This window comes from Suillus fuscotomentosus (assembly GCF_016647785.1).
Source record: "Suillus fuscotomentosus strain FC203 chromosome Unknown F5891scaffold_20, whole genome shotgun sequence".
Taxonomy (NCBI): domain Eukaryota; kingdom Fungi; phylum Basidiomycota; class Agaricomycetes; order Boletales; family Suillaceae; genus Suillus; species Suillus fuscotomentosus.
This window is the reverse complement of record NW_024539532.1, coordinates 84,706-107,983: the sequence shown is the minus strand read 5'-3', so window position 1 is coordinate 107,983 and position 23,278 is coordinate 84,706. Positions and strand designations below refer to the sequence as shown.

General features: G+C 47.7%; 5 protein-coding genes across 5 annotated transcripts; 2 read left to right on the top strand and 3 right to left on the bottom strand.

The window, feature by feature from the left end:
• Positions 1-251: 251 nt before the first annotated feature.
• On the bottom strand, positions 252-6,744 carry F5891DRAFT_227633 (uncharacterized protein). Its single transcript, XM_041371004.1, has 22 exons — positions 6,337-6,744; positions 5,927-6,259; positions 5,348-5,862; positions 4,611-5,294; positions 4,146-4,556; positions 3,960-4,084; positions 3,825-3,905; positions 3,708-3,776; positions 3,510-3,657; positions 3,375-3,458; positions 3,220-3,324; positions 3,090-3,167; positions 2,117-3,041; positions 1,940-2,064; positions 1,816-1,881; positions 1,610-1,765; positions 1,476-1,559; positions 1,283-1,421; positions 1,098-1,228; positions 869-1,042; positions 734-817; positions 252-670 (listed from the first exon to the last, which is right to left on the bottom strand). Exons 1-22 carry the CDS (start codon positions 6,569-6,571, stop codon positions 488-490), a joined length of 4,935 nt encoding a protein of 1,644 aa, XP_041227251.1. The 5' UTR covers positions 6,572-6,744; the 3' UTR covers positions 252-487.
• A 1-nt stretch (position 6,745) lies between these two features.
• Positions 6,746-10,399, bottom strand: F5891DRAFT_227589 (MCM2/3/5 family-domain-containing protein). Its single transcript, XM_041371003.1, has 7 exons — positions 10,022-10,399; positions 9,455-9,971; positions 8,982-9,401; positions 8,629-8,930; positions 8,038-8,572; positions 7,277-7,990; positions 6,746-7,224 (listed from the first exon to the last, which is right to left on the bottom strand). Exons 1-7 carry the CDS (start codon positions 10,309-10,311, stop codon positions 7,054-7,056), a joined length of 2,949 nt encoding a protein of 982 aa, XP_041227250.1. The 5' UTR covers positions 10,312-10,399; the 3' UTR covers positions 6,746-7,053.
• Positions 10,400-10,472: 73 nt separating this feature from the next.
• F5891DRAFT_1027440 (protein-tyrosine phosphatase-like protein) lies at positions 10,473-11,924 on the top strand. The gene is made up of 7 exons (XM_041361438.1): positions 10,473-10,917; positions 10,967-11,129; positions 11,182-11,215; positions 11,263-11,374; positions 11,423-11,466; positions 11,517-11,668; positions 11,719-11,924. Exons 1-7 carry the CDS (start codon positions 10,611-10,613, stop codon positions 11,864-11,866), a joined length of 960 nt encoding a protein of 319 aa, XP_041227249.1. The 5' UTR covers positions 10,473-10,610; the 3' UTR covers positions 11,867-11,924.
• F5891DRAFT_1027438 (vacuolar protein 14 C-terminal Fig4p binding-domain-containing protein) lies at positions 11,925-15,680 on the bottom strand. Its single transcript, XM_041361437.1, has 14 exons — positions 15,588-15,680; positions 15,467-15,539; positions 15,097-15,418; positions 14,674-15,044; positions 14,343-14,623; positions 14,216-14,293; positions 13,511-14,163; positions 13,397-13,462; positions 13,135-13,347; positions 12,976-13,080; positions 12,803-12,924; positions 12,670-12,749; positions 12,460-12,619; positions 11,925-12,407 (listed from the first exon to the last, which is right to left on the bottom strand). Exons 1-14 carry the CDS (start codon positions 15,589-15,591, stop codon positions 12,020-12,022), a joined length of 2,916 nt encoding a protein of 971 aa, XP_041227248.1. The 5' UTR covers positions 15,592-15,680; the 3' UTR covers positions 11,925-12,019.
• A 197-nt stretch (positions 15,681-15,877) lies between these two features.
• F5891DRAFT_1144208 (OPT oligopeptide transporter protein-domain-containing protein) lies at positions 15,878-19,658 on the top strand (the record flags this gene model as incomplete). Its single annotated transcript, XM_041364968.1, has 22 exons — positions 15,878-16,509; positions 16,566-16,588; positions 16,646-16,753; positions 16,806-16,900; positions 16,951-17,019; positions 17,076-17,101; positions 17,160-17,289; positions 17,343-17,505; positions 17,560-17,607; positions 17,655-17,686; positions 17,734-17,791; positions 17,848-18,000; positions 18,055-18,249; positions 18,304-18,401; positions 18,456-18,547; positions 18,599-18,663; positions 18,718-18,732; positions 18,785-18,836; positions 18,889-18,963; positions 19,013-19,280; positions 19,333-19,469; positions 19,522-19,658. Exons 1-22 carry the CDS (start codon positions 16,269-16,271, stop codon positions 19,656-19,658), a joined length of 2,280 nt encoding a protein of 759 aa, XP_041227247.1. The 5' UTR covers positions 15,878-16,268.
• Positions 19,659-23,278: the final 3,620 nt, after the last annotated feature.

Genomic DNA, 23,278 nt, shown 5'->3' with positions numbered 1-23,278 from the left:
TCACAGCAATCATCATTGTTTGACTGTAGTCAACTCATTGCGGGCTATGAATAAGTCGTACTGCCATGCAGGCATGATACGTACGCCTCATATTGATTAACAATCGACACTGATCACCTCGCTACTGAGCGGCCTCAGGGACGGGACAATTGAGTCTTGCCTCGATGTATCAATATCGTGCACCACCCACGTCGCATCTCTTGGGTGGGCAGATCAAAGAGCATGTTGTTGAACTCGTCAGACGCTGTGAAAAATGCAGCTTGATCTCAGCACTCCATCCCACGGCTGCTGATGAAGGAAGCCAGAGCGGTTGACAGCGAACCATCACATCGATCAAGATCCTTATTTGTGAATTAATCATTCTACACCTCGTGTATCTAGTATATATGGGTAGAAGTAGCTCAATTAAATGATATATTCCCTGTACATATCATCATCAATCCAATCCCAGTGGCGCGTAAATTGAATTAAAGCGCCAAGCCAACTATTACGAGAGCTCGGGTCGTCCATCAAGAAATATCTTGTTCGCACCCGTGATGGAACGAGGAGGTCTACATCTCTTACGACCTTCTCTCAAACTGCGCATCGCTTCTTCCAGGTTACCGCGTCCAATAGATGCCGAATGCTCGGTAGAGGGTATGGGTAAGTCGTGTGAGGGATCATGTCGTGCCTTGACGATCTGCATGTCAATAATCCGTGGAAATGCAGAGCTGTACAACGTAGGTCCTCTTACCTCTTCGGAGCTACTTTGCGACACCTTCCCCTGAGCCAAGGCGGGGACCTTCTTCTGTCTATCGTGAATTTCCAAAGCGGCTTTCTGGCCGGTAAATTGAATCATAACTCCACCGGATCTATAAACGACGCGTACCTGTAATGATGATGAAAATGAACAGATCATCCCAAAGAAGTCATCTGGCTTCGGTCCTTCTGGTGAATTCAGGTCTTCGCCATAGTAAGAGAACAGAGCTCGTAGGTCTGTTTCGACGAGCACAGCCATGTTATTGAGCGCGTCGACGCGTTGTGCTACTTCAAGCGTAAATGGCTAGTGTTTATCAGGCATCAGCACGCGAGCTCCTTTAGAATTGAGTAGTATTCACCTGCATGATTGTCACGAATTGGTCATTATCGGAGGGTGTGCGAATCTGCTTTAGCAGACTTATTTCTTCTTTAACCTTGTCGAGCGACGTAAGTAAAGATTGGACGTTCTGTTGTAACGTGGGGAAGGAGACTAAGGCACAGCATAAGATTATCCCCAAAGATATCGGATGAAATCATCACTTACTGCGAGCAGCAGATTCCACACTAGGCATCTCATCGATAAAAAGTGTAAGCGACGGATCAGTGCGAATGAGGACTCGTGCAACATAATGCAAGAGAGTAGGGCATTCCGAGGTGCCTTTCGCAGTCCTCGTTTCCTTCATCTGCGACGTAATGCACATCGACAACATCGTCAAGAAAGCGTGTCGCCGACTTACCTTTACGAGCGCCTCCAGGCGAAACCCACAGGCACCTCCACGAAAGCTAGACCCATTCAATGCGTTCCCAACTGCGAGTATTGCCTAGAATCCTTGTCATCACGACTGAGTGGTGGATTCGGCAACGAACGCACCCGTAATGTCAGCTTGAAACGCACAGATGCTCGTAATTCTTTACACGCATCATGAACGGTTTTTAGATCCGGACGGATTTCCTCGATCTCGAGTTCCAGCTTTTGGCGATATATCATGCACTCCAGCCGCTGCGGGAGTCTTGGAATCGTCATAATCTAAGACGCTGACTTGAGTTGCAAGTCATGGAGTCATAAGCAGCACTCACGGCACTTAAATATTGATCGGCCTTCGCTAGCTTGCTCACATCTTGAAAATCTTTCATACGAGCAACCTTTTCAAAGACATTTAAGAGTCACGGTAGAGCGAAAAGGCAGTCAGTGATGACGGACCTCTTCCGGAGATGGTAGCTGCTTGCTGATGGCTTTCAAGTCATCGATAGACAGTTTGTCATTGAGTCTCAGCAGAGCTTGGCTGATTTCAAAAGAGGTCATTTTAAACCGCGAAAGCATGATAGCTAGCGAACGCAAGTTGTCAGTTGCCTTATGACGGTTGTAATATAAACCAACCGATGTTATTAGCGCGAGTAATATCAAGAAGAGTTGTAACACTTTGTTTTCGAGTGGGATTTGCGGCTTTGGAATGCGAGGTTGGTGTATTATCAATTGTGAACGTTGCTTCAAGATCATCTAGCTTGAAATCCAGTGAGTTTGACGGTTCCTCCCATACTGTGGCGCTGCAATTCTGATCATTGATTTTGGTCCAGAAGAAGGGCTTCAGTCTTGGCCCAGTGGGTTTTGCTTTATTTCCTATCCTGATTGCAGATCCACTCGGTGGGGGCGGAGGTGGAACTCCTGGGGGTCTTGGTGGAAACTGGAATGATGAAGCGTTGAGCGGAGGAGGCAGCGGGGGTGGAGGTGGTGGAGGTGGAGGTGACGAAATTGCGGAACCTGAAGAAGGGAATGATAGGAGTGGTGGTGGCGGAGGAGGAGGAGGGGGAGGGGGAGGAGGGGGAGAATGAAAGGTCATCTGACTGATGTCCTTCGACTCAATGGTGAGGGGCTCTTTCCGATTTGGAACAGCCCACGGAGAAAGAGGTGGTGGAGGTGGAGGGGGTGGAGGAACGCCGGTCGCGTTCAATGTTGTGCTTACATCTATTTCTTCGGGCGTTCGCACAAAAATCGCTCTAGATTTGAAACCTTGTGGCGGAGGTGGAGGGGGCGCATTCCTTGACTTGAACTCGATTTCTGACATAGATGTCGAGGTCGCAGCCAATAGCTGCCTGAGATTTGAAACCTCTGTCTTCAGTGCTATTAGTTCGTTGTCTCGCTTGGCAAGATTCTCAATGGTGCGGGTCGCAATGAGTTGGGCGTCCATGTCGGAAGCTCTTTCCTCTTGCCTCGTTTGAAAACGTGAGTAGACTGATTCAAGAGCTCGTTTGAGGTACACAACCTCCTTGTCTTTGGTGGAAAGAGCATCACTCATTTTACTCAGCTGATTCATAATCAGCTGCGCCACATAGGTTATGGATGAGTAACATGCCTGAAGCTGCAATTTATTCATTTCTTCATGGAGCGAGTGAAGCCTTGCCCTTTCGCGCTCTTTCCTTGCTTGGTCCTCCTAAATCAAATGGATAAACAGTTGTTCAGCGAAGTGAATTAATATAACCCACAACATCGCGCGCGTTATTCGAAATTTGAGAGTTCAAGCGCTCAAGTTCCGCCTGTAGTTGGGTAGCTTCCTTCTCCTTCTGCATCAGCCGTTGAACAAGTTTGTTCTGTCGCAGAATCGGTTTGACCATTACCACTGATATAACAGTATTCGCACCTCATTTCCCCCTTTGCTAGAAGTATTCGGCTTCTGCTGATTTGATCCTGTGCGTTGTTCAAGCCTTGTCTTGAGTGCCGAGTTCTTTGTTGTATATATGAGATTATTAACAAAAACGAGCTTGGATGCACGCACCGTCTGGATCAGATCATCTATTTGGACACGAAGGTTTTCCAGCTCGCGCTTCGTCCCACTATCGACGGCATCTATAATTATATCCTGGCCAATAATGGGCCGGATTGCATCCAGAAACCTCGTAATCAGAGGGATCCAGCCCAAGTCACTACGTGGAGGGTAAGTGCGCTTCAAGACACACCACGAACCAACGCTTACATATCATCTGCAGTAAAAATCTGATCCAAAAATGTATCCACTATAGCTAGTTGATCAACTTTGACGTTCCTGTTACTCTGTCAAATCATGTCATCAACCTTCTGGAAGAGGACTTACAATTCAGCATCACTCTTCATGATAGAAGATAAGTGGTGCAAAATACTCATTGATATAGACCCGAGCCCCACGTTGTTCGCGCTTTGTAGAAGATCATCCAGGAAAATGTCTGATTCAGAGCGTTCCCTTCCGTACCCCTGACCGCCTCGCACGGCGTTTCGTGTTCGCTCTCGTAGATCCTCTTCATCCTCGTACTTCTCCTCCGTATAAAGATCCAGTTGGGTCAGTAGAGAGTCTGGCGGTTTTGTATAGCGGAGAGTCTAGAAGATGGCTCTAGTTATCGTACAAAGTGGCATGATGATGAGCCAGATCATTTCTTACCACTATGACTTCATTTAAGCCACGCCGTCCGAACTCTTCGCGCAATAAGATGCGGTCTTCCAGGGATTCAGGACAGTTAGTGAGGGCATTTACGAGGGCCATGAAAGCAGTTCGTGCCTCCCATATACCATCTTCATCATGTGAGGATGTATTGTTGGCTGCAGTGTCGTTACTCTGGTCTGATATACCCAAAGCAGCAACCAGAAACTCGAAGCGGTACTGTTCATCATAGGCGATGCGATATTCTGATGATGCAGCTATGACGGCCTTGTGACCCTGATTGGGCGAGAGTACGCATATTGCGGCGAGAAGTTCGGCAGCAAGCATGCGTGTCTTCAGAGAGGCACCGTAGAAAGAATACGCTATATGAGTAATGATTGTGGGAGACGACAAAACGCTGTCAAATCCAGCCTACGAACGGATCAGGTCCATCATGAGGCCTAGTCAAACGAAGATCACGTTTACCTGAGTGTTGAGGAGTACCCTGAGGCATTTGATGATCTCTAGCAGTACTGTGCTTTCTATGTCCGCAAGAACTGTCCTCTTCCCGCCCTTACCAACGAGTGCCGCAAGCGCGCTACCTATTGCGTTCATGCCATCTTCCGTGATAAATTCCTCGATCCACGGTAACTTTGCAGTAGACAGATGTACTCGGAGGGAAATCAGATGCTTGACAACCCTAGCATCCGTCTTCATGCTGCGCAAGCCGTCAACATATCGCTTTGCAGATATCGTACTCTCTGCTTCGGCATTCTTCTCTCCACCTGAAGACGCCCACCAGTTACCAAACATACTGCCAGTAGTCTGTGCTGGCAGGGGTTGCGTCGTCTCCGCGACTTTGTCAAATTCGCCACTAGATCGATTGAGAGCGGGGGTCATAACCGGTGGCACAGCGGCGCTTGTACTCCAAGTCACCATTGATAAACGCTTCAGTATTCCTGAGTCGCCTGTTAGCTGTGGAACAAGACGAGGAAGGTAAGCTCCCCCGCCAGAAACTGCCAATGTGGACTGTGTAGACTGAGATGGTCGAGGAGTCCTTCCGTCGAGAGTCGAATGGAAAGCCCGTGCTTGGTCAATAATTTGACGTTTCTTAGCAGCTGGTAATATATACATCTTGTCCCTTGCATCTCCTTTCAATCCCATGTGGTCCTGTTGATAAAATGAAACCGTGGTCATAGACAGATAAGTACAGGCTTTCTTACGAGGCAACGTTCGAACTCGGCTTGATCGATCTCTAATATCTCATCTTCTAGAATACTCGATTGCGTTACCGACATGATGCTTCCGCCAGTCCGTTGCTCGACAAAGACTGGATCGCTCACGCTCATGCGCTTCTTTGACAACGACGGCGACGGCGAGGCAGGAGGTGCCGGCGACGGCGAGGCAGGAGGTGCCGGCTGCTGCCACGCAAAGAGACTCGTAATTGAACCACGCCAATCTGGAGAGGCTGATCGAGCGGTGCTAGTATTCGCCGTCAGTGCATCGAGGGTAGACTTCTTCTGCTTTGTAGTACCCTCCGCATCGTCCGATTCTGCTTGTATGTCCTCAAAGCGCTTCAGGGTGTCCTCGGAAGGCTGTACAGAAAATGGTAAAAGAGCTCGCGGGCGAAGGTACCATTCCTCTGGTACGCAGAACTGCAATGTAGGTTTTTGGCAGGAATTTGCCAAATATGACTGGACGAGGTCGGACAATACTGACGAGGATGAGATCCTCGAAGCTAATAAGGAAGTATACGGTATGATGGATGAGCATTACATTATAAAACAACACATCAGCCTCACCGCCATCCTGAATGATATATTCAAGGTTACCTCCCCCAGCCATGGGCAAACTCTTAGTAAGACCCAAGTCCTCGACCACAAAACGAATGACATCCTCTACGATCGAGCTCCGAGCATAATATACCGTCCAAGTAAACCCGTCATGAATCTCGGGCACACGCGCAAACGAGAGAGACAAGGAGAGAGCCGCGTGTAGCGAAACCAAGCGTAGTGTTGGGGAATGCAAATGGGACGTCAGAGGAAACGTGGAGAAGTGCCTCTGAGATGAATTTATCACTGGATAGTTTGATTGTTTCAGTAGAGGAGCGATGGGAGTCGATGGGTCGATTATGCCTAAGTCATTCGGAAGACGAAGCGGTAAGTTTCAAGACCAAGAAATACAAGCAATACATGTGCGCGAGATTGCGTACCATCCCCGAGAGCCTCGAGTTCCGCCTCTTCCCACTTACGACCATTCGGTTGACTACAAACGTGCTGCAGGGCCCAACCAGTATCATGTAGCTCCCCGAGGACACTAGATATCACTTCCTCTTGAGCAGTCAGTACTCCGATAAGGTCCTGCGCGAGTGCATCAGATGACACGCTAGGGTGGTGAAGAGATCCGTTAGCCAGCAGGACAGGTACAATGAGCGAGTCGTCTGCCATAGCAGTTTACGTATTTTACAATCGTGACAATGCTAACTTCATCCAGTTCGATCACCCGATGATGGCCAGTGGAAGTCAGAAGTTATGTTACTTGAGCTCGTCTCAGTTACTAGAGTCTAGGCCTGCCAGGTCCTGCCTATTCTGCAGATGAATTCCGGACTGGGAAAACAGGTCATGGGAATAAGATATTTATTCTAGGTTCCGGAGAGTGAGGCAAACACCGCGACTCGACTCGCTATTATAATGCACAAGGGGTAAAGTGCTCAAGCGCTCATGGCGAGCAGTCCGTCTTCGATCGATCCTCACTGTCGGGCAACAGACACTTGTCCAAGTTCACCACTACCCCAACCAATATCTTTCCATCGTATCATAAAATGTCGGATCCGAGTGAGTGGAATGGAATAAATACAACAAACAAGACAACAAGTGGGCGAGACTGTACAAGAGAGCCCAACAGATACTGGGAAAAATTGGCGACAATATCATGCCACAGACGAAGTGCCCTCCGTGTCCACCGACGGATGCACCATATAATACACTCTTACATTTTCTCCATATTGAGTGCTGGATGACTGAGCCGGCGCAGACTCATCCGTCATAGACTCTGGCAGCGAGTCTTGAACGTCGCCACGCACCTCGATGAGGTAGTTGTCCTACAAGTTATGAGCATAGAACGACAGGGCAAGACCACCAGAAATATCTCACCTTCACTAACTTCCTCAGTAGTTTTGAAATGAGCTCCTTCTCATACTCCAGTTCATCCACATCCTGAATCTCCGATTCCTTCAGCTCCAAATACCAATCAATCAGCTCATCACGGTCAACTCCCCGCCCAGTCTCACGCTCAACTGCAGACAGATGCAAAACTACAAGGCTCTGTAGTGTCATGTATTTGTCGTGCGTTATGATCATCCTTCTCTTTGGGGCGGGGGCAGGCGGTGGTGCAACATCAGGCACCATGCTGGCCGCGCGCGACGTTGACGATGGTCCAGCACCACCACTGCTCGTAGCAGTGCGGTTCAGGGCCATGCCCAGAGAGCTTTCCTCCTCCATCTGGTCCATCGCTTCTATCTCTGCTGCACTCATCTCGATATCTTGGCTTTCTTCAATTGCATCTGAGGTCTCATTGGCAGGAATGTTCCGCGCCTCGCGCTCGCCCTCTATTTCTTCCTCATCGAAGTCGATATCGTCTTGTTCGACGTGGATGATACTTTGGCGCAGAAGAGTGTATGCTTCTCGCACGAAAACTGGCGTGATTTCTGCTGTGCAGTTGGCACGCGCGATGGCTTCGCTCAAGCGGATCATTGATTCGAGTTGACGAACAGTGATCCTGTAGGAATGACGCCCTGCTCCTGTTGCGTCATCCTGTCGGAGGATACGGTACTTCTCTACAAGAATATCGGCGGCCTCTGGAGTCAGCTGCACAAAAATCAGTAATATCCGACAGACATCAAGTTGTATCCTACTTTGGGGTTAAACGTCCTGGCATACCGGATGTACCGCTGCAGAGCTTCCGTACTGAACTCCGGATTAATAGCTTCATCCTGGAACCGATGCACGTTTACAATGTGCTTAGCGATGTTCAAATCCGTCTTCTCATCGCACTCGTCTAGTACAACAAAGAACAGATCGAACCTGCTCATAATCGGAGCGCTCATAGCGACGTTGGCTCTTAACGTCCGCTTGCGATCGTAGCGTCCACCGATGGGATTAGCTGCAGCGAGGATGCTCGTGCGAGCATTGAGGGTCGCATGGATGCCTGCCTTCGCAATAGAGATTGTCTGTTGTTCCATCGCCTCGTGAATAGCAACTTGGTCGGAAATGTCCATCTTGTCGAATTCATCGATAGCGCAAATGCCATTGTCTGCAAGCATGAGTGCACCAGCTTCGATCGTGAAGTCACCGGTCTCTTCGTCTTTGACGACGGCAGCTGTCAGACCTGCTGCCGACGAGGCTTTGCCGGATGTATAGACTGCTCGCGGGAGAAAAGAGCAAATGTATCTGTTGGTGCATTAGCAGTTGGTTTAGTATGCTTCTTATCAGCAGCTAAAACGCACTTCAAGAATTGTGATTTTGAGGTGGAAGGATCGCCGACAATGCAGATGTTAATGTCCCCACGGAGGTGCATGCCCTCAGCTGTTTGTTTGTGGACACCGCCCATTAGCTGCAGAAGGAGTCCTTTTTTGACAATTTCGTGACCGTACACGGTGGGTGCAATGCTCTCCACCAGCCGAGAGTATATGTGATCCGAGTCGATCATGCTCTTGAGCTCATCAAACTCAGGCTCTGTCAGTGAGCGGAGGAATGCCTGTCCATCTTCTTCACCCTCCTCCTCCTCTCCGCGAACATTAGTGCCACCCTAGAGGAAAAATTAAGATTCTTTAACGTGATCACAAGCACACATACATACCCTGCCATCAGCGTCATGTACCATGCAGGCTAGGAATGCAGTCTTGTACTGCATGTCCCGCACACCAAGACTCTTGAGCCCCGTCACACCACTTCCACCTACACCACCTGTTGACGCGTTTGCCCCACCCTTACTCGCTTCACGCATTAGCTCCGCTTTGTTTCCACCTGGCAGCCCGAGCTGGCTGACATCTGGGACAACAATAAAGGTCCCAGTGAAAACACATTTATCTCCTGCCTTGGCACGTTCGACAAGTTCAGAACGAAGGATGACGTCCAGAGATCGAGGCATGGAACCGGTGGGTATCTCGGATGGATTCTCCTGTATGCGGACCTTCTGCCAATCCGTGAATTTGGAAGTATCGATTTGAAGCTGCCATGCGACGCGGTTTCCACATGTAGGGTTAGGACAGAGACTTGGCTGGACGTATATAAGCGCCCACATCAATGTATTTTTGAGGGACGTAACTTTACCTCGGTGTATTTGAATTGCTGCTCTATTTCGTTGACGAGACCACCGCAGACTTCACAGATGAAGCTACCGTACAGGAGTTCAGGCCTCACTTCGCTAGTGCGAGTGACAGTGCCGCTGATACTCATGAGGGTGCCTATCTTATCGGTTCTTAGATCGCGGATGCCGGATACTAGAGGTAGATGGTAGAATGCGATATTGAATTCTCGTGACTGGAGGTTTGCAGAGTCGGTTGTAGCGGCTGTAGGATTTATCTTGAGGTACTCGGGCTCATATTCTGCGACAAGATTGTGCAGGGCGCGACGGAGGTAGGAAAGGAAACGATAGTACTGCTTCTGAATAGCGTCTGCAAGGACGTCGTCTTTTTGGAGGAGATGTGTAAAGTCGACATAAAGGGTGGTTATCTCGTATTCACGCATAGTGTGGATTTGCTGGATGTAGATCAATTCGCCCTCGATGACCTCAGGAAGGTCGCCATCGGATGCGGGCGTTGAGGCCAATGCAACTTCTTCAGTAAACCTGCAAAAAACAAATCAGAAGACACAAAAGATATATTTGATGTGACCTACGTCTTCAAGAAAGACTCAAAGCTCTCTGACACGCTCTCGCCAACAGCATCTCTAACAAGTGGGACATCACCGTTTTGTTGATTTCTGGGTCGCCTTCTCCGTCTCGCTGTAGCACCGTCTTCTTCTGCCTCCTCAGCTTCATCGTCGTTAAATGCAAGTGCATCAGACGCCGGTCTCCTGCCTGCAGATCTGGGTGTTCCATTAGAAGAGGACATGGCGGCCATGGGAGCGCTGCTTGGTGGCAACGACGACCTAGGTGCTGGTGGAGATGGTGGTTCGTCGATATCCATGTTACTGAATTGAAGGAAGAAAATGGCAAATCGATCGAAAGTTGATGAATACAATTACTTTGATCGCGACGCGTTAAAACACGAGTTTGCCTGCCCTCAAGCGCGAGGTGTCACATCTGTGACACTGACACGTGATGCAGTCAAGCTTAATACTCGCGTGACCATGACTCACCTAATTAGTCTTGTATGCAGCAGCTGCTTGGAAGCATGCAAAATTCAGTACTCTATCTCAGTCTATGTTTTTAGCTTAGTACCAGCAGTGCTGTTGTAATGCAGGTAAATTAGGGTATCAGCTTTGTATGAACTGGTATGATGCAAGATTAGCCTTTATTTGCGAATATCACTGCGGGTCATACTCTGTTTGTCCTCACTCAAGGCTTCAAACGAACGCTTCATTACTGTCACAGATGACCGCCACGGATTCCGAACTAGAGCCTCTCGATCCTGCATATGTGGCAGATGTGCTTTCCAGACCTCCTTTTGTTCAGATCCCAGGCGTGTGCAACGTTCGCGATCTAGGTTCATATCCTACTGCGACTCCAGACGTAGTTACAAAGCTTGGTTATGCCTATCGTTCAGCAGAGCTCTCCAGCATCACCGAAGAAGGTTCATTCTTCAAGTCTGCTTAATATACGAAAACTCACTCCAATGCAAGGTGCACGGAAAATGGTCTCGCTCGGAATTTTGACCGTTTTTGATCTACGATCAGATCCGGAGATGAGGAAGTACAGCTCTCCGATACCTACCATTGAGGGTGTAGATGTAGTCCCCACGCCTGTGTTCAAGAACGAGGATTACAGTCCAGAAAAGCTCGCCAAGTGCGTACGTGCTGCCACCGTACCGCCCCATTTATCACTGACCTTCCTCAAGAAAGTTTGAACTCTACGCAACCGGAACAACAGAGGTATGCGACCTGATCAAATATTTTGTTATGTAATCGAGCTCCTGCAGTCTTTTATGATCCTTTACTCCCAAATACTAGAACATGGCGGGCCCGCATTTGGTACCATTCTGCGCCATGTCAGGGACAAACCAAACTCTCCTTTCATCTTTCACTGCACAGGTTCGTTCATACTTCCTCTCATCTCGGTAGTTTCTTAATTTTTGTTAGCTGGGAAAGATCGGACAGGAGTCATCGCTGCCATCCTTCTCAAGGTAATCGCTACCGTCGGTCTCTTTCAGCATCATAAACTCATCCCTTCTAGCTAGCAGGCGTGGACAATCACTTTATCTCACAAGATTATTCCCTTACACGAGTAGGGCGCGAACCAGACCGCGCAAAGGTCCTAGGAAGACTCTCGAAAGAGCCTTTGTTCGCTGCCAACTCTGAAGCTGCAATGCGCATGCTGACATCTCGGTATGCAAAATACAAATCCTCCAACACTGATCCTCAGCGCATTTCCTTAGATACGAGACCATGCGAGCCTTCTTCAATCTCTTGGAGGAGAAGTATGGCGGCGTAGAGACGTATGTCAAGACCTATACCGAGCTAACAGACCAAGACCTGAAAGCCATTCGTTCAAACCTCGTCGTCACAACAAAGTCCCGGATGTAGATATCTTGATCTCTTGTCACTTACTTTACATCATATGACCGACGCCCATCGCCACTGCCCATCATTTTTTCATGTTATTCACCATTAAAGTATTATGTGCATGTATGTACCGAGAAGTCCGCTGCAAATCGAGCCAGTCAAAATCAAACCTAATCACCCCTTCCTGGGTCCCACCACAGGTAAGCCCAGAGTCCGCCTCGTCCTCTGTTGCATTACCCCTGGTGCTGTCGCACCATGTAACGTGCTCGCCAGCAGCCCATTCTGCCTTGCCTTTGGATTGAGCGGGCTCAGCGCAGGCTTCTGCGGAATAATCGGTGGCACCGGGAGGTCGCCTGTCACTCGCCGCCGCATCGGGGGTTTGGCGGATACGGGCGGCGAGAGCGGTGTAATAGTGATATCATCCTGAGATGAGGCGTTCCCAAGATCCTGACGTCGCGCTTTCTCGTGCTTGCTTTGCAGTGCGCGGAAATGATTGAGAAGTTCTTGCCATTTGATCTCATCGCGGCCGAGCTTGGAGCGTGAGGTGATGGGATTGGGTATCCTAGAATTTGGTTATCATCAGCGCATGATGAAATGAGAATGCATAAACTCACGCTTTTGGAGCAATATGAAGGAAGCCGGCGGAGTTGACTGCGTTAAGACGGTTACGGAGTGAGACGAAAGCGGTAGATTGTGGGAGCAGCATGAGTAACCCATATAGACACTTGAACAAGTAGGGGTAACGTTCAGGCTCCAGGAGTTGAAGGCGTAGGTCTTCCGAAACATCATCAATCTCTGATTCATCTCATTAATAGATAACTCACAAGTGAACACAGGAGATTCAATCAGCTGCACCAATTTGTCGACCTGGACCAGCAGTGGAACGGTGATCTCCAAATCAGCACTGGCGTGACATTTATTAGTAACAAACAAATACGTCACATAAAACAAACCCACAAGATTGATAGCAAATTTGATGCATGCTCGTAAGCCTGCGCAAGCAGGCACAACGAAAACACTGCAACCGGATTATGACACCATGACCTGTAAAGCGTGGTAAACAGTGCTTGGCCATCTTGCTGCACATGTCACATCAGTCAAGAAATCAAACGAGAATGCGACGAACCAACCCTTGTCTCAAGGCTCTTCAGCCGTTTGCGAAACTCCGCCAGTTCAGGCGAAGTAATCAAGATCATATTCAACTTCTGTACGATGTCGCTTGCAAACTCCAGATCCTGTATAATAACAGTCAGCTAATATTGCAATAGGGACCACGAAAAACAAGCAACCTCTTCTTTCTCTAAAATCTCTGCAAACGTTTTATATATCCTCTCCGTATTGAGATTAAGACACAACTGGCGAATGATGAGACTGCCACGGGCCTCAAGAAGCTTCCTATCTGTGCTGAAGAGTTCGAGAAGATTCATCATGAAAACCTTGAAATAGCTCTCTTCCGAGGAGGACGATATTTGCGCGAGGAGCTGCAGGTCGTGCTTGATAACCTAACAAAAATATGAGTCACGCGATGCAAGTCGATGCATATTTGAGTACCTCTTCGGACGAATCTGACAGCGTCTTCAGCAACGCCGGAAAAGTACCATCATCCATCGCAAGAATCTGACAATCTTCTCAGTTTGTACATTCTCCAGACGGATTCAATCACACCTTCTTGGGTGCTTTCTGGTGCAGCATTATAAGCCACTTCAGTGCAGTAACCCTAGTTTGCTCATGTTCACTCAAAAACTGTATCGTCAGTTCATTAACCGTCGCCTGATAATTAAACTGGTCTGCTTCCTCCTGCACGGGCGAAGGGGGCGTTGGAGCTGGAGCTGGCGGAGGTGGTGGAGCACCCGATACACTATTGGATGACATGCGTGATTGAGGCCTGCTCGAAGACTCCGTGACGGTAGTTTGCATTGTCCCTGAGCGAGGACGCTGTGTCAGGGTGGTCTTATCGGTTGAAGACGACGGCTGGTTATCGGCCATTGACTCGGGAGAAGAGGCGTCTCTGGACGGTGGCTGGACGGTTATTTGCCGTGAAGGTTGGGGATTTGGGGCTGGTGAGCTTGCTGGCGCAACTGGCTTCTCCGTTGTGTTCTGTCGGGGTAGGCTCTCCACTGGTCCGGGTAGGTTTTGAATGACGTTCATAAGTAGCTTGTTGGTCCGGAGCGCAGCCGACTGGATCATAGGAACATGGTGTGCTAGATTCGGGAGTATGGCAGGAATAAGACGAGGCGTGAAAGGCACCATAACATCGGGCACAAATGTCAAGAACTCGGCAAGCCAACGAAGGGCCGTAGATTGTTGAATTTCGTCATCTGCATGCAAGGTAAGTACCGTGCAATGTTAGCTTCGATGGAAACAGCTCACGTTGGTTGTCGAGTTGTTGTATGAGAATTTCTATTATGGCTGCATAGTCTATCCGTACACCCTGCCCCGGAACCAAGGCTGCGCGAGCAGTGAGCACTTTCAACGAACGCATTTAAACAACACCTACCCCCAGTGCCACGATAGTCTTCTGATTTGTGCTCATCCTTTAAACTGAACTCTCCATCATGATCGTGACCAAAGTCACTCTCAGGGATGAAAAGTGCGCGTTCAGAGTGAGACATCGTGATGTCAGGAAGCTTCTCATCTGGCCGTCGTAGATCGGAGGATTCATCATGTTCTTCTTTGCGTTGACGAACCATGCTGACGTCTCTGATTTCACGTAGGAAATCGGCAAGAATGTTTTCCGTGGCTACGCGCACATCCTCGGTTGGGTCTGATAAGTACTTCCTGGACAGATGCATCAGCGAGGACCTCGAGCCACAAACCTTCCGACTCACAGGAGGCCGTCTAAAAACTCTGGGAGGTATGTTATAAGTTCGAGCTCCGGAACCGAGTCAAGCACCGTTATCCATGATACTAAGTAGCTCCTTGTGAATGGACTGATAACATATATCCTGTCTTGCAGAAGTGGAATAAAGCGCGCGAGGGAGAATGCCTTCTTCTGCACAGAGACGTTTTCTCCTAGGGATCGGTCATCGGGGTAAGTAACAAGTATACTCTGCTCCTGAGAATCGAACAGGTCACGAATCCTCTCCGTCTCTGGATACTGCGGAATATACACCGAAGCTGTCTCTGCCACGATATCCTTCAAGAGTCGATCAAGCAGCTCCGCTCCATTCTTGACTGATAGTTCTGAATCAGCGGCTAGCTGAGAAGTTCGGCTCAGTCGTAATGCAAAACTTGACGAGGAGCTACCGCACTTTACTGAGGGCGTCAAATATAGGGTTGAAATAAACAAGAACTTCGCCCTTGGAGACCTTGGCGATGTTGTACAGACATTCGGCGGAGAAATATCGTATTCTGTTCTCAGGATCCGTAAAGCATGCCAGAACAGGTTCGACGAATTTCTCCATGTAAGGGGCGACGTCCACACCGAGGGCAATGGCTGTACCAGCTAGGCCAATGAGACCTCCGTTCCTGATGTGAAGTGGATTTGACGGATTGCTGAACATGTCCACCAACTGTTCAATGATCTGGGTTATACGACGCTGGTCACTTTGCTGGTGGCATTCCCGAATCTGCCTGAGAACGATCAACGCATTAATATTGACTGCAAGTGAGTATTACTACTTCTCTAATTCAAGAGCGGCTGCCTTTCTCTTCTCATAAATCTTGTCTACAAGCTGTTTTGCCACAGTAGTGTCTGCAAGACAATGTCAAGTAATAATTTGACTGTGAGCAAAAGACTTACCCATGACTCCAGTTACTCTGCAGTATACAACAAACCTGACTGCACAGATATTATTGAGAAAAGCGGCGTCAAGCCACCTCTGGTTGACGGAACAAACTGAGTATACCAGCCCGCCGCGTTCGGTGATCGCCACGTCACGTGATTCTCCTGACAATGCACAGTCGCTGAGTCAGCTTACCTCAATTTATTTATGTTGAGGTACTATTTTTGACTCAGATCGCGGATTTTCAAATAAGTCGAACTGTCCAGCGTTGCATATAGGGCCTGCGCAGGTATGTATGGTACTATCAGTCAAAACAAACAGGCAAAGTGTTGAGTATTCTCATACGAGTTATGTAAGACGGGAGGTTGACTATCATTATCACAAATCAAATGGGTTCTAACTTCTTGACTCATTTAGTCTGGTGTTAATCGCCGAGTCACTCAAAGTCCGTTATCGATATTTTTTGAATCCATATGGGCCGTGCGAGAGAGATGGTGCACTACCAACCCTGCTGGCGCCTTCTGCCGCAACTACGGGCTTGTATTATCTTTCAAGAATAAGCCCTCTTTCGGTGCTTTCTCGGTTCGCTCTCGGCTCACTGGCCCGTTCCTCACTAGGTTTGAGGCTTATTTACGTATCGATAAATATCACCCATTCTACCTTGGGCTACCTAGGCATCTCGTACCCTCTCTCTAGCCATGGCAACTACGGAAAGTGCTACTGACGAGAAATCCTTCCACGTGAAGGAGAAACCTCACTGCATCAAGGAGGATATTGAGACACCCACTGGAGAAGACACAGACGAGATTGTTGTCCTTGAGAACGAGCGAGATATTGCAACGCACGTCATTTCCGTGGACGACGATCCTAATCTGAGCCCTTGGACCCTTCGAGCTTTCTTCATCGGCCTCGGCCTTTCCGCCTTTGGTGGATCCCTAGGTAAAGCAGTCGACATCATTCAATCGAGGCTCTTACTCACTTGCACTGCTTCCTAGCCCAAATTTATTACTTTAAACCTGTGAGAGTTTCTTGATCAAACGTCAATTCGGAGGCCTCATTCGGGTTGACACTCCAGCAAACTGTCCTTGTATCTCTGATGTTCCTCGGCATCATATCCTATGTGATTGGCCTTGCTATGGAAACATTCATTCCCCGCCATGGATTGCTCCGATACCTGAATCCAGTGCGTCCGAGTCTTCCACGTAGCCCCTGATCTTGGAGTTCATTCGTATTAGGGGCCCTTCAATAAGAAGGAGAATGCGTTCGTCATCATCATGGCCAGTGCAGCCGCGAACTCTGCATTGGGTACGGAAGTCCTCGCTGTCCAACGGTCCGCTCTCAATCCAATTCTTCTGTCGGTAGTGACTGACGACCCATCAGTTTGTATTATAACATCGTACCGAATACTGGCTCATCAATCATTTTGTTGTTCTCTTCTCAACTGCTCGGGTGCGTTGCGTCGATGTACTCCTTACTTCACCTATCGCTGAAGCCGCGAACCACAGCTATGGGATAGGCGGTCTGATGCGAGGTATTTTTGCATCCGGCAGTAGCTATACTTGGAATCTCAACTCATGACACTGAATCAGGGATCCTCCTCTATCCATCGAAGATGTTGTACCCTGTCGTTCTCCCGTTGCTCTCCATGCTCGACGCTTTCTATCACGATGGCATCAAAGCACGTCGAAAGCTTACGGTCTTCTATCTTGTCTTTACTGCGTATGTTTAAACTTCATGATCTGATGTTCAATTTTTAATCATCTTGACTTCAGAATCTTTATATGGGAGATTTTTCCCGAATGGATATTCCCACTGCTTACCGGTCTCTCGATATTCTGCCTCGCTGCTCCTAACAATGCTACTGTCTCTCGTGTGTTTGGTGGTTCCAACGGAAACGAGGGCCTCGGTTTATTGTCCCTGTGCTTCGACTGGCAGGTAGTGCTGCCATCTCGATCTTGGGAACACTTGTGTTGAACTCAATTTGTTTAGTACATCTCGGGTGGTTTGAACCCGATGTCTATCCCACTGAAAGCTCAGGTTAGTTGGCACACCGGTGCGTACGACGTTTCTAACGTTTACCCTAGCTCTCCAGCTTCATTGGTTATCTTCTCTGCATGTATGTAATTTCAGTCACATCCCAAAATATCACTGAGGGAGGTGAAGGGTTGTCTTTGTCGCCGTATTCTACAACAATATTTGGGAATCTCAGAACTTCCCGTTTGTACGTAATATTCTCGTTGCGCTTTTCAACCTCCAGGCTAACAATACACCAATTAGTTGGCGCAGCTCCTCTTTTACGAGAACGGGACTGTCTACAACCAGACTTTGATTATGGATTCCAACTATGAGGTGGATCCTACCTTAGTGGCAGCACAGGGGCTGCCATTCTACGCCGGCACCTGGGTTGTTAACCTGCTGACAACCAATCTCGTATGCGATGAATGACTGCTGGTGTAAAATGCTTTGCTCATAGTTCCAACGCAGGCATTGGGTGCAACGTTCACTCACTTACTCCTGTGGAACAAAGATGACCTTCGTGCAGCCTGGACTTGGATCAACATGGACACATTGAGGAGTTGGCGTGCTAATTTCGATTGGAAGTTGTGGAAACACAGTGGGAAAAGGGAAGTCACCGCTAACACTGAGGACCTCGACCCGCATTACCGAGAGATGCTGAAGGTTAGTCCTCCTGACATGCGATAGAGACCTTACTATTAACATATTACTCTGCAGTATCCAGATGCTCCGAATAGTTGGTACTTCTTGACGTTCGTTATCTCCTTCATTCTTGGATTGGTCGTCATATACAAGACAGATTCCACGCTTCCCTGGTGAGCAACATTCTCACTCTCCATCTGACGAAATTTTATATCATGTCCCTCAAGGTGGGGCTTCATTGTCGCAGTACTCTTGGCCGCTGTGTCTATCTTGTTCTTCACCGCGTTGTACGCTATCACGGGCATTTCGCTTTCCATCCGCGAGTATTGTTTTTGCTCTATAGGTGCCCTGAGTTGATCTTTTAGTGAAGAAACCCTAGTCCAGATGATTGCTGGCTACCTACACAAAGGAAAACCCATGGCGAACATGTTCTTTGTTCGTTTTGCCATCATTTCTAGTCTTTGACCAAACTGATGTTGGTATTCACAGGTTCTTTACAGCTATGTACGCATCTTCATTTTCACCTCCTCGACCTTTTGATTTATTTTCTCCCTAGAATGCCGTGTCTCAAGCAATGCTGCTCCTAAGCGATCTGAAGATCGCTCAATGTATGTGCGCGTTATTTGTCGGGAAAGGCGTCTCTCACTGGCGGATTCCTAGACGCCAAACTGCCTCCCCGTGCTGCATTCACAGCCCAGATCATTGGCACCTTACTCGGCGCTGGTCTCAACTATGGTTAGGGAGCCATCTTGCCTATTCATTCTCCATATTTGACTTGTTTTAGAATTAATGGATTCTATCATCAATAATCAACGCGAAATACTGTTGTCTGTACAAGGAACGAATATCTGGTCTGGCCAGCAACCTCAAGCATACAACTCGCAAGCCATTGCGTGGGGTGGCCTTGCTCATGAACTCTTTTCGTCTGGTCAAAGATACCAGTGGGTTCCTTTATCCTATGTCATCGGCCTGGTTGTTCCTCTTCCTTTCTGGATCATTCACCGTTACTGGCCGAAACTGCGCATGGATTACTATTACACTCCTATCATCTGGTACGTTCTCAATTCATCAATCACCATTATTCGAAGCTCATTATATGAACAGTGCGTATCTCGGAACTCTTTGTGTTGGAATAAACTCCTCGGTTTTGTCGTATTTCGCGATCGCGTTCTTGTCTCAGTGGTGGCTCCGCACTAGGTACCCGCGTTGGTTCAAGGAATACAACTATCTGGTTGGTGCAGGTAAGCTCTGTGGCCTTTTTATCTCGACCAGTAACATAACGCTATACTATAGCCCTTGATGGTGGAACGCAGGTCATGGTATTCATTCTCTCCTTTGCGGTCCAAGGGGCTGCTGGAACATCGCACCTTTTCCCGGAATGGTGGGGTGCAGACCAAAACGGAAACTACGACCACTGCTTGTATCTCTAAATACCACGCTCTTAGTCTATTACATCAGGTTGATGTGTTTTTGTAATCATACAGCAGGGTTAAAAATATTTAAGACAGGTTTTAATGTTATCTGGAATGCAAAGAACATTCTTGAAATTTAAACTAACATATATACCATGAGCCCATTCAGCAACTGTTGTTTGAAAGAACATTTCGCCAAACCAGACATTATTGGTCGGCACACACTACCGAAATTCAAGCTCAGTCTGAATAGTGAGTGACACATCGGGGTCAGCAATATCTAAGAGTGCTTTACATGTTGTACAAAATGCGAAGACAATACTTCAAACTTTGGGCGGTCGAAAACTTCATGTATTTGTAGACATTATCACCTTGATTAAGTAACAAATTAAGTAACAAATATATAAATTGGCATAGATGTCTAGCTTAACTTGAAATTTTGGCGGTCAAAGTTTTGTCAAACATTAAAAGAAACAGTTCCTCCAGATGCAGAGGAAACCAGCTGCAATTATTGACCAATAGTATGACGTGAAGATAAGTAGTAGAGCCCCCCAAAATGAATGCTGAACTATGTACCAAGTAGGAGGGTGTGGTGGGTGATCAAAATCTAGCTAGCGAGGTGACAGTAAAGGTAAGAAAGAGATATACAAATGAACTAAGAACGAGCTCACCAAGTGAGGTGATGGTAAAGGTAAGAAAGGGGACAAGCTCAATATAACATCACACCGCCTGCTAAGTAAGCATAGCTCCACCATAGGAGGACAGAGCCTGAAAGAGGATTGACTCAATCCTGAAAGACATGTGAAAGGCGGGACCACTAAACACGATCAGCACCGAACACGTCCACTGAGAGTGGAGAGTATTTGAGTCAAGCTCAAATGGAAGATATGTCGCTCACGATGATGCTAGATATCACGCAGCCCATTAGCTTAGTATAAATAAAATTACACCCAACTAATGGGCCTCACACAATTTCAGAAGGCATCCGTGCACCGGTATAGCCAAGAAACAGTTCCTCCAGATGTGGAGGAAACTGGCTGCAATTATTGACCAATAGTATGACACGAAGATAAGTAGTAGAGCCCCCCAAAGATATAAACTGAAGAGATGAATGCTAATACAAAAGGTAGTAATACAAAGATGATGCACACAACATTACACATCCGCAAACAGCAGGTCGTGCGCTGGCCGACCATGAAAGAGTAACCTGCACCAGCAAGGGACGTGGCACCCCCTGCCTGCATCGAGTGACTAAATATCATTGGTCCGAAGAATGTATGCAGTCTCCGAATGAACAATGGACATGTAGGAGGTTTGCCATTAGAGTGCAGCCACAGAAATGGATGCAGAGGAAAATGAGAGTCCCACGCAACCAAGAACTGCGTGAAGAGAGGGAGAGGGTCTGAACCAACCAACCAACATTGGATTAACACCCGATTCCATGAATCGGTCTTGTCACGCTGGATAAGGAATGAGAGCTCATTGTTGGATAAACCAACAGAAGCTCATTGAGTGATTTTTGACATGTCCCTCAAAATTACATCATCTGGCACTACTAACTCTCCAAGCCGAAGAAGACCATAAAACCCACAATGAAGCTGTGTTATGCGACTTCATGTCTTCTCAAACTTCAGCAATGTGCAGTAGGAGCCTTTCACTGATTTGCTTTCTTGCCTCAATCACTCCAAATTATGGCAAATTGAAAAGCTGTCCACGAATGTGAGGATGAAAGGGATGCAGATAGACTGAGTAAACAGGCAAAAATGGTTGCAGAGAGTAAGGTTTTGACATCAGCCCTGGGACTTGGAGATGATGACCTTGATATTATGCTTGCCAATGTATGTAGGTTCACCATGAGCAGAGGATGACTTTTACCTGCAGCAAATGGTCCTGATGATGTAGCAAGCAGGATGGCTTGCTTCCCGCAAATGTCACACAGACTAACAGAGTGTAGTCCCTCCCCCTACTTGTGAGGATGAGTTTGTGGTGACCGCTGTAAAGATACAACAATGCTTGATACTATACAAAGTAAGTGTCAGCAATATGAAAATGTTGTAGTTGTCTTGCACAGCCTAGTCTGCTATACTTGCTAGACAAGTGTGTTTGACCCGAGGGGTTTGCTATTGGAATAAGTCTATAGTTAGTCAATTGATAAACCGTCAAAAGTCCGAGTGCGAGAAATGGAATCCAAAGGTATAATTACAAGTCTGATGCCAAGGCGTCGGCCGATGTTTTCAGGTTTAGTGGGTTTCGGGTGTGGGTTTGGTGGGTTAATGTCGGGTTCAGGAAATGATTGTCGGGTATAGCGAGCAGTATGCAGAATATCGATAATGACAGGTGTTTCAGATAGAAAGAGCGGTAATATTCGCAATGTCAACTAAGAACTACGAAATATCGGGTTTGACCACAAAGTGTTGGGAAACGGCTCCCTACTACTTGGATGATGAATATGCTATGTAGAAACCAATATATATATAAGTACATAGAAATCCGGAACCCTATAGGTGAAAGTAGTGGCCGAAGAATTTCGGGTCCGATGTACATGTAAATAAACATGAGGTGCTGTGGATTATGGGAAAACATGTAATAGTGCTGGCTACGATGTGAGTAATGTGCGAAATAATCAACTACGCACCTAGTGGGGCTAGCTGACAAGACAAGACATGGATAGGACAAGTGCGTGGGAAAACATCGGGTCTGCTGGTCAAAGTGTCGGGTTCGGCAGATATGCGACCAGTTGCATCGGGAAGTGAATATCGAGCAACAGACATTTGATGTGATGCATGAAATGGCTGAATATGAGCCTAGCACAAGCTCAAGTGCTACACCACCCATGGGGAGAGTTTGAGTCATCGACTAAAGAAATGGAAGAATGAGATCAAGGAACAGGAAAAAACAATTGTGGATGCCCACTGAAATGCACTGAACCCTGAAACACAAGTGGGATTATTGTTACAAGTAACATCAGCTACATGGCCCCCCTATCATTTTTCCCCTTCATCCTCGCCCTCGTATGCCTCCGGCTCGTACTTCTCTACCGACTATCCGTTGACCGGATCCTTGGGACCGTTCCCATCCCTCGTCCCCCTCTTATCGCACCAACGTGCGCACATGCCCTCGGGCTATGACTCGTTCTGACTCGTGCCACCAATGTGGCTTCCCTTATCTTGTCTTATCTTTCCTCTGACTCATGCGTGCTGCGCATTGTATCACTTACCGTTGGCTCATTCCAACGTTTCTCAGTCTCATTCCGCATTCGACCTCACATCACTAATCAGGCTCTGCTACCAGCGTACCTATACCCTTTCCATTTCCCCTTTGCCCTTACCTACAGTACGGTAGCCTTGCCCTTAACCCTTTCCACTTAGTATAAGTAGTCGGTCACCCTGTACTAGATTCCCTAACTTGAATCTACTCAATCTTCCCTGGAACATACTTCCCTCTGAAGCCCCCTCAGCTTCAGTCTCTAGTATCTTTTCTTAGGTGCTCATCACGCCTAAGTCTACCTCGATTGACTACTCATCGTTTGGACAAGACTGTCCTTACCTTGAGAACGTCAGTAACTTCGAAGACATCCGTCTTAGAAGTCACGTGACACGTGCGTCTCTGATATCTGCCGACTTGTCGTTGCCAGTCTC

What these genes read in the sequence shown, in the direction of transcription:
- F5891DRAFT_227633 (XM_041371004.1), bottom strand. Translation starts at nt 6,571, where the DNA reads ATGGCAGACGACTCGCTCATTGTACCTGTCCTGCTGGCTAACGGATCT. An exon ending in ATGAAGAGTGATGCTGAATT is followed by an intron (nt 3,777 to 3,824) that starts GTAAGTCCTCTT and finishes ACAGAGTAACAG; the next exon opens with GAACGTCAAAGTTGATCAAC. An exon ending in GCCTGGAGGCGCTCGTAAAG is followed by an intron (nt 1,422 to 1,475) that starts GTAAGTCGGCGA and finishes ATTACGTCGCAG; the next exon opens with ATGAAGGAAACGAGGACTGC.
- F5891DRAFT_227589 (XM_041371003.1), bottom strand. Translation starts at nt 10,311, where the DNA reads ATGGATATCGACGAACCACCATCTCCACCAGCACCTAGGTCGTCGTTG. An exon ending in TTTGAGTCTTTCTTGAAGAC is followed by an intron (nt 9,972 to 10,021) that starts GTAGGTCACATC and finishes TGTTTTTTGCAG; the next exon opens with GTTTACTGAAGAAGTTGCAT. An exon ending in TCAAAATCACAATTCTTGAA is followed by an intron (nt 8,573 to 8,628) that starts GTGCGTTTTAGC and finishes ATGCACCAACAG; the next exon opens with ATACATTTGCTCTTTTCTCC.
- F5891DRAFT_1027440 (XM_041361438.1), top strand. Translation starts at nt 10,611, where the DNA reads ATGAACTGGTATGATGCAAGATTAGCCTTTATTTGCGAATATCACTGC. An exon ending in CTCCAGCATCACCGAAGAAG is followed by an intron (nt 10,918 to 10,966) that starts GTTCATTCTTCA and finishes CTCCAATGCAAG; the next exon opens with GTGCACGGAAAATGGTCTCG. An exon ending in AGTCCAGAAAAGCTCGCCAA is followed by an intron (nt 11,130 to 11,181) that starts GTGCGTACGTGC and finishes ACCTTCCTCAAG; the next exon opens with AAAGTTTGAACTCTACGCAA.
- F5891DRAFT_1027438 (XM_041361437.1), bottom strand. An exon ending in GCCGCTCTTGAATTAGAGAA is followed by an intron (nt 15,419 to 15,466) that starts GTAGTAATACTC and finishes GATCGTTCTCAG; the next exon opens with GCAGATTCGGGAATGCCACC. An exon ending in TGAAGAGCCTTGAGACAAGG is followed by an intron (nt 12,925 to 12,975) that starts GTTGGTTCGTCG and finishes TGACATGTGCAG; the next exon opens with CAAGATGGCCAAGCACTGTT.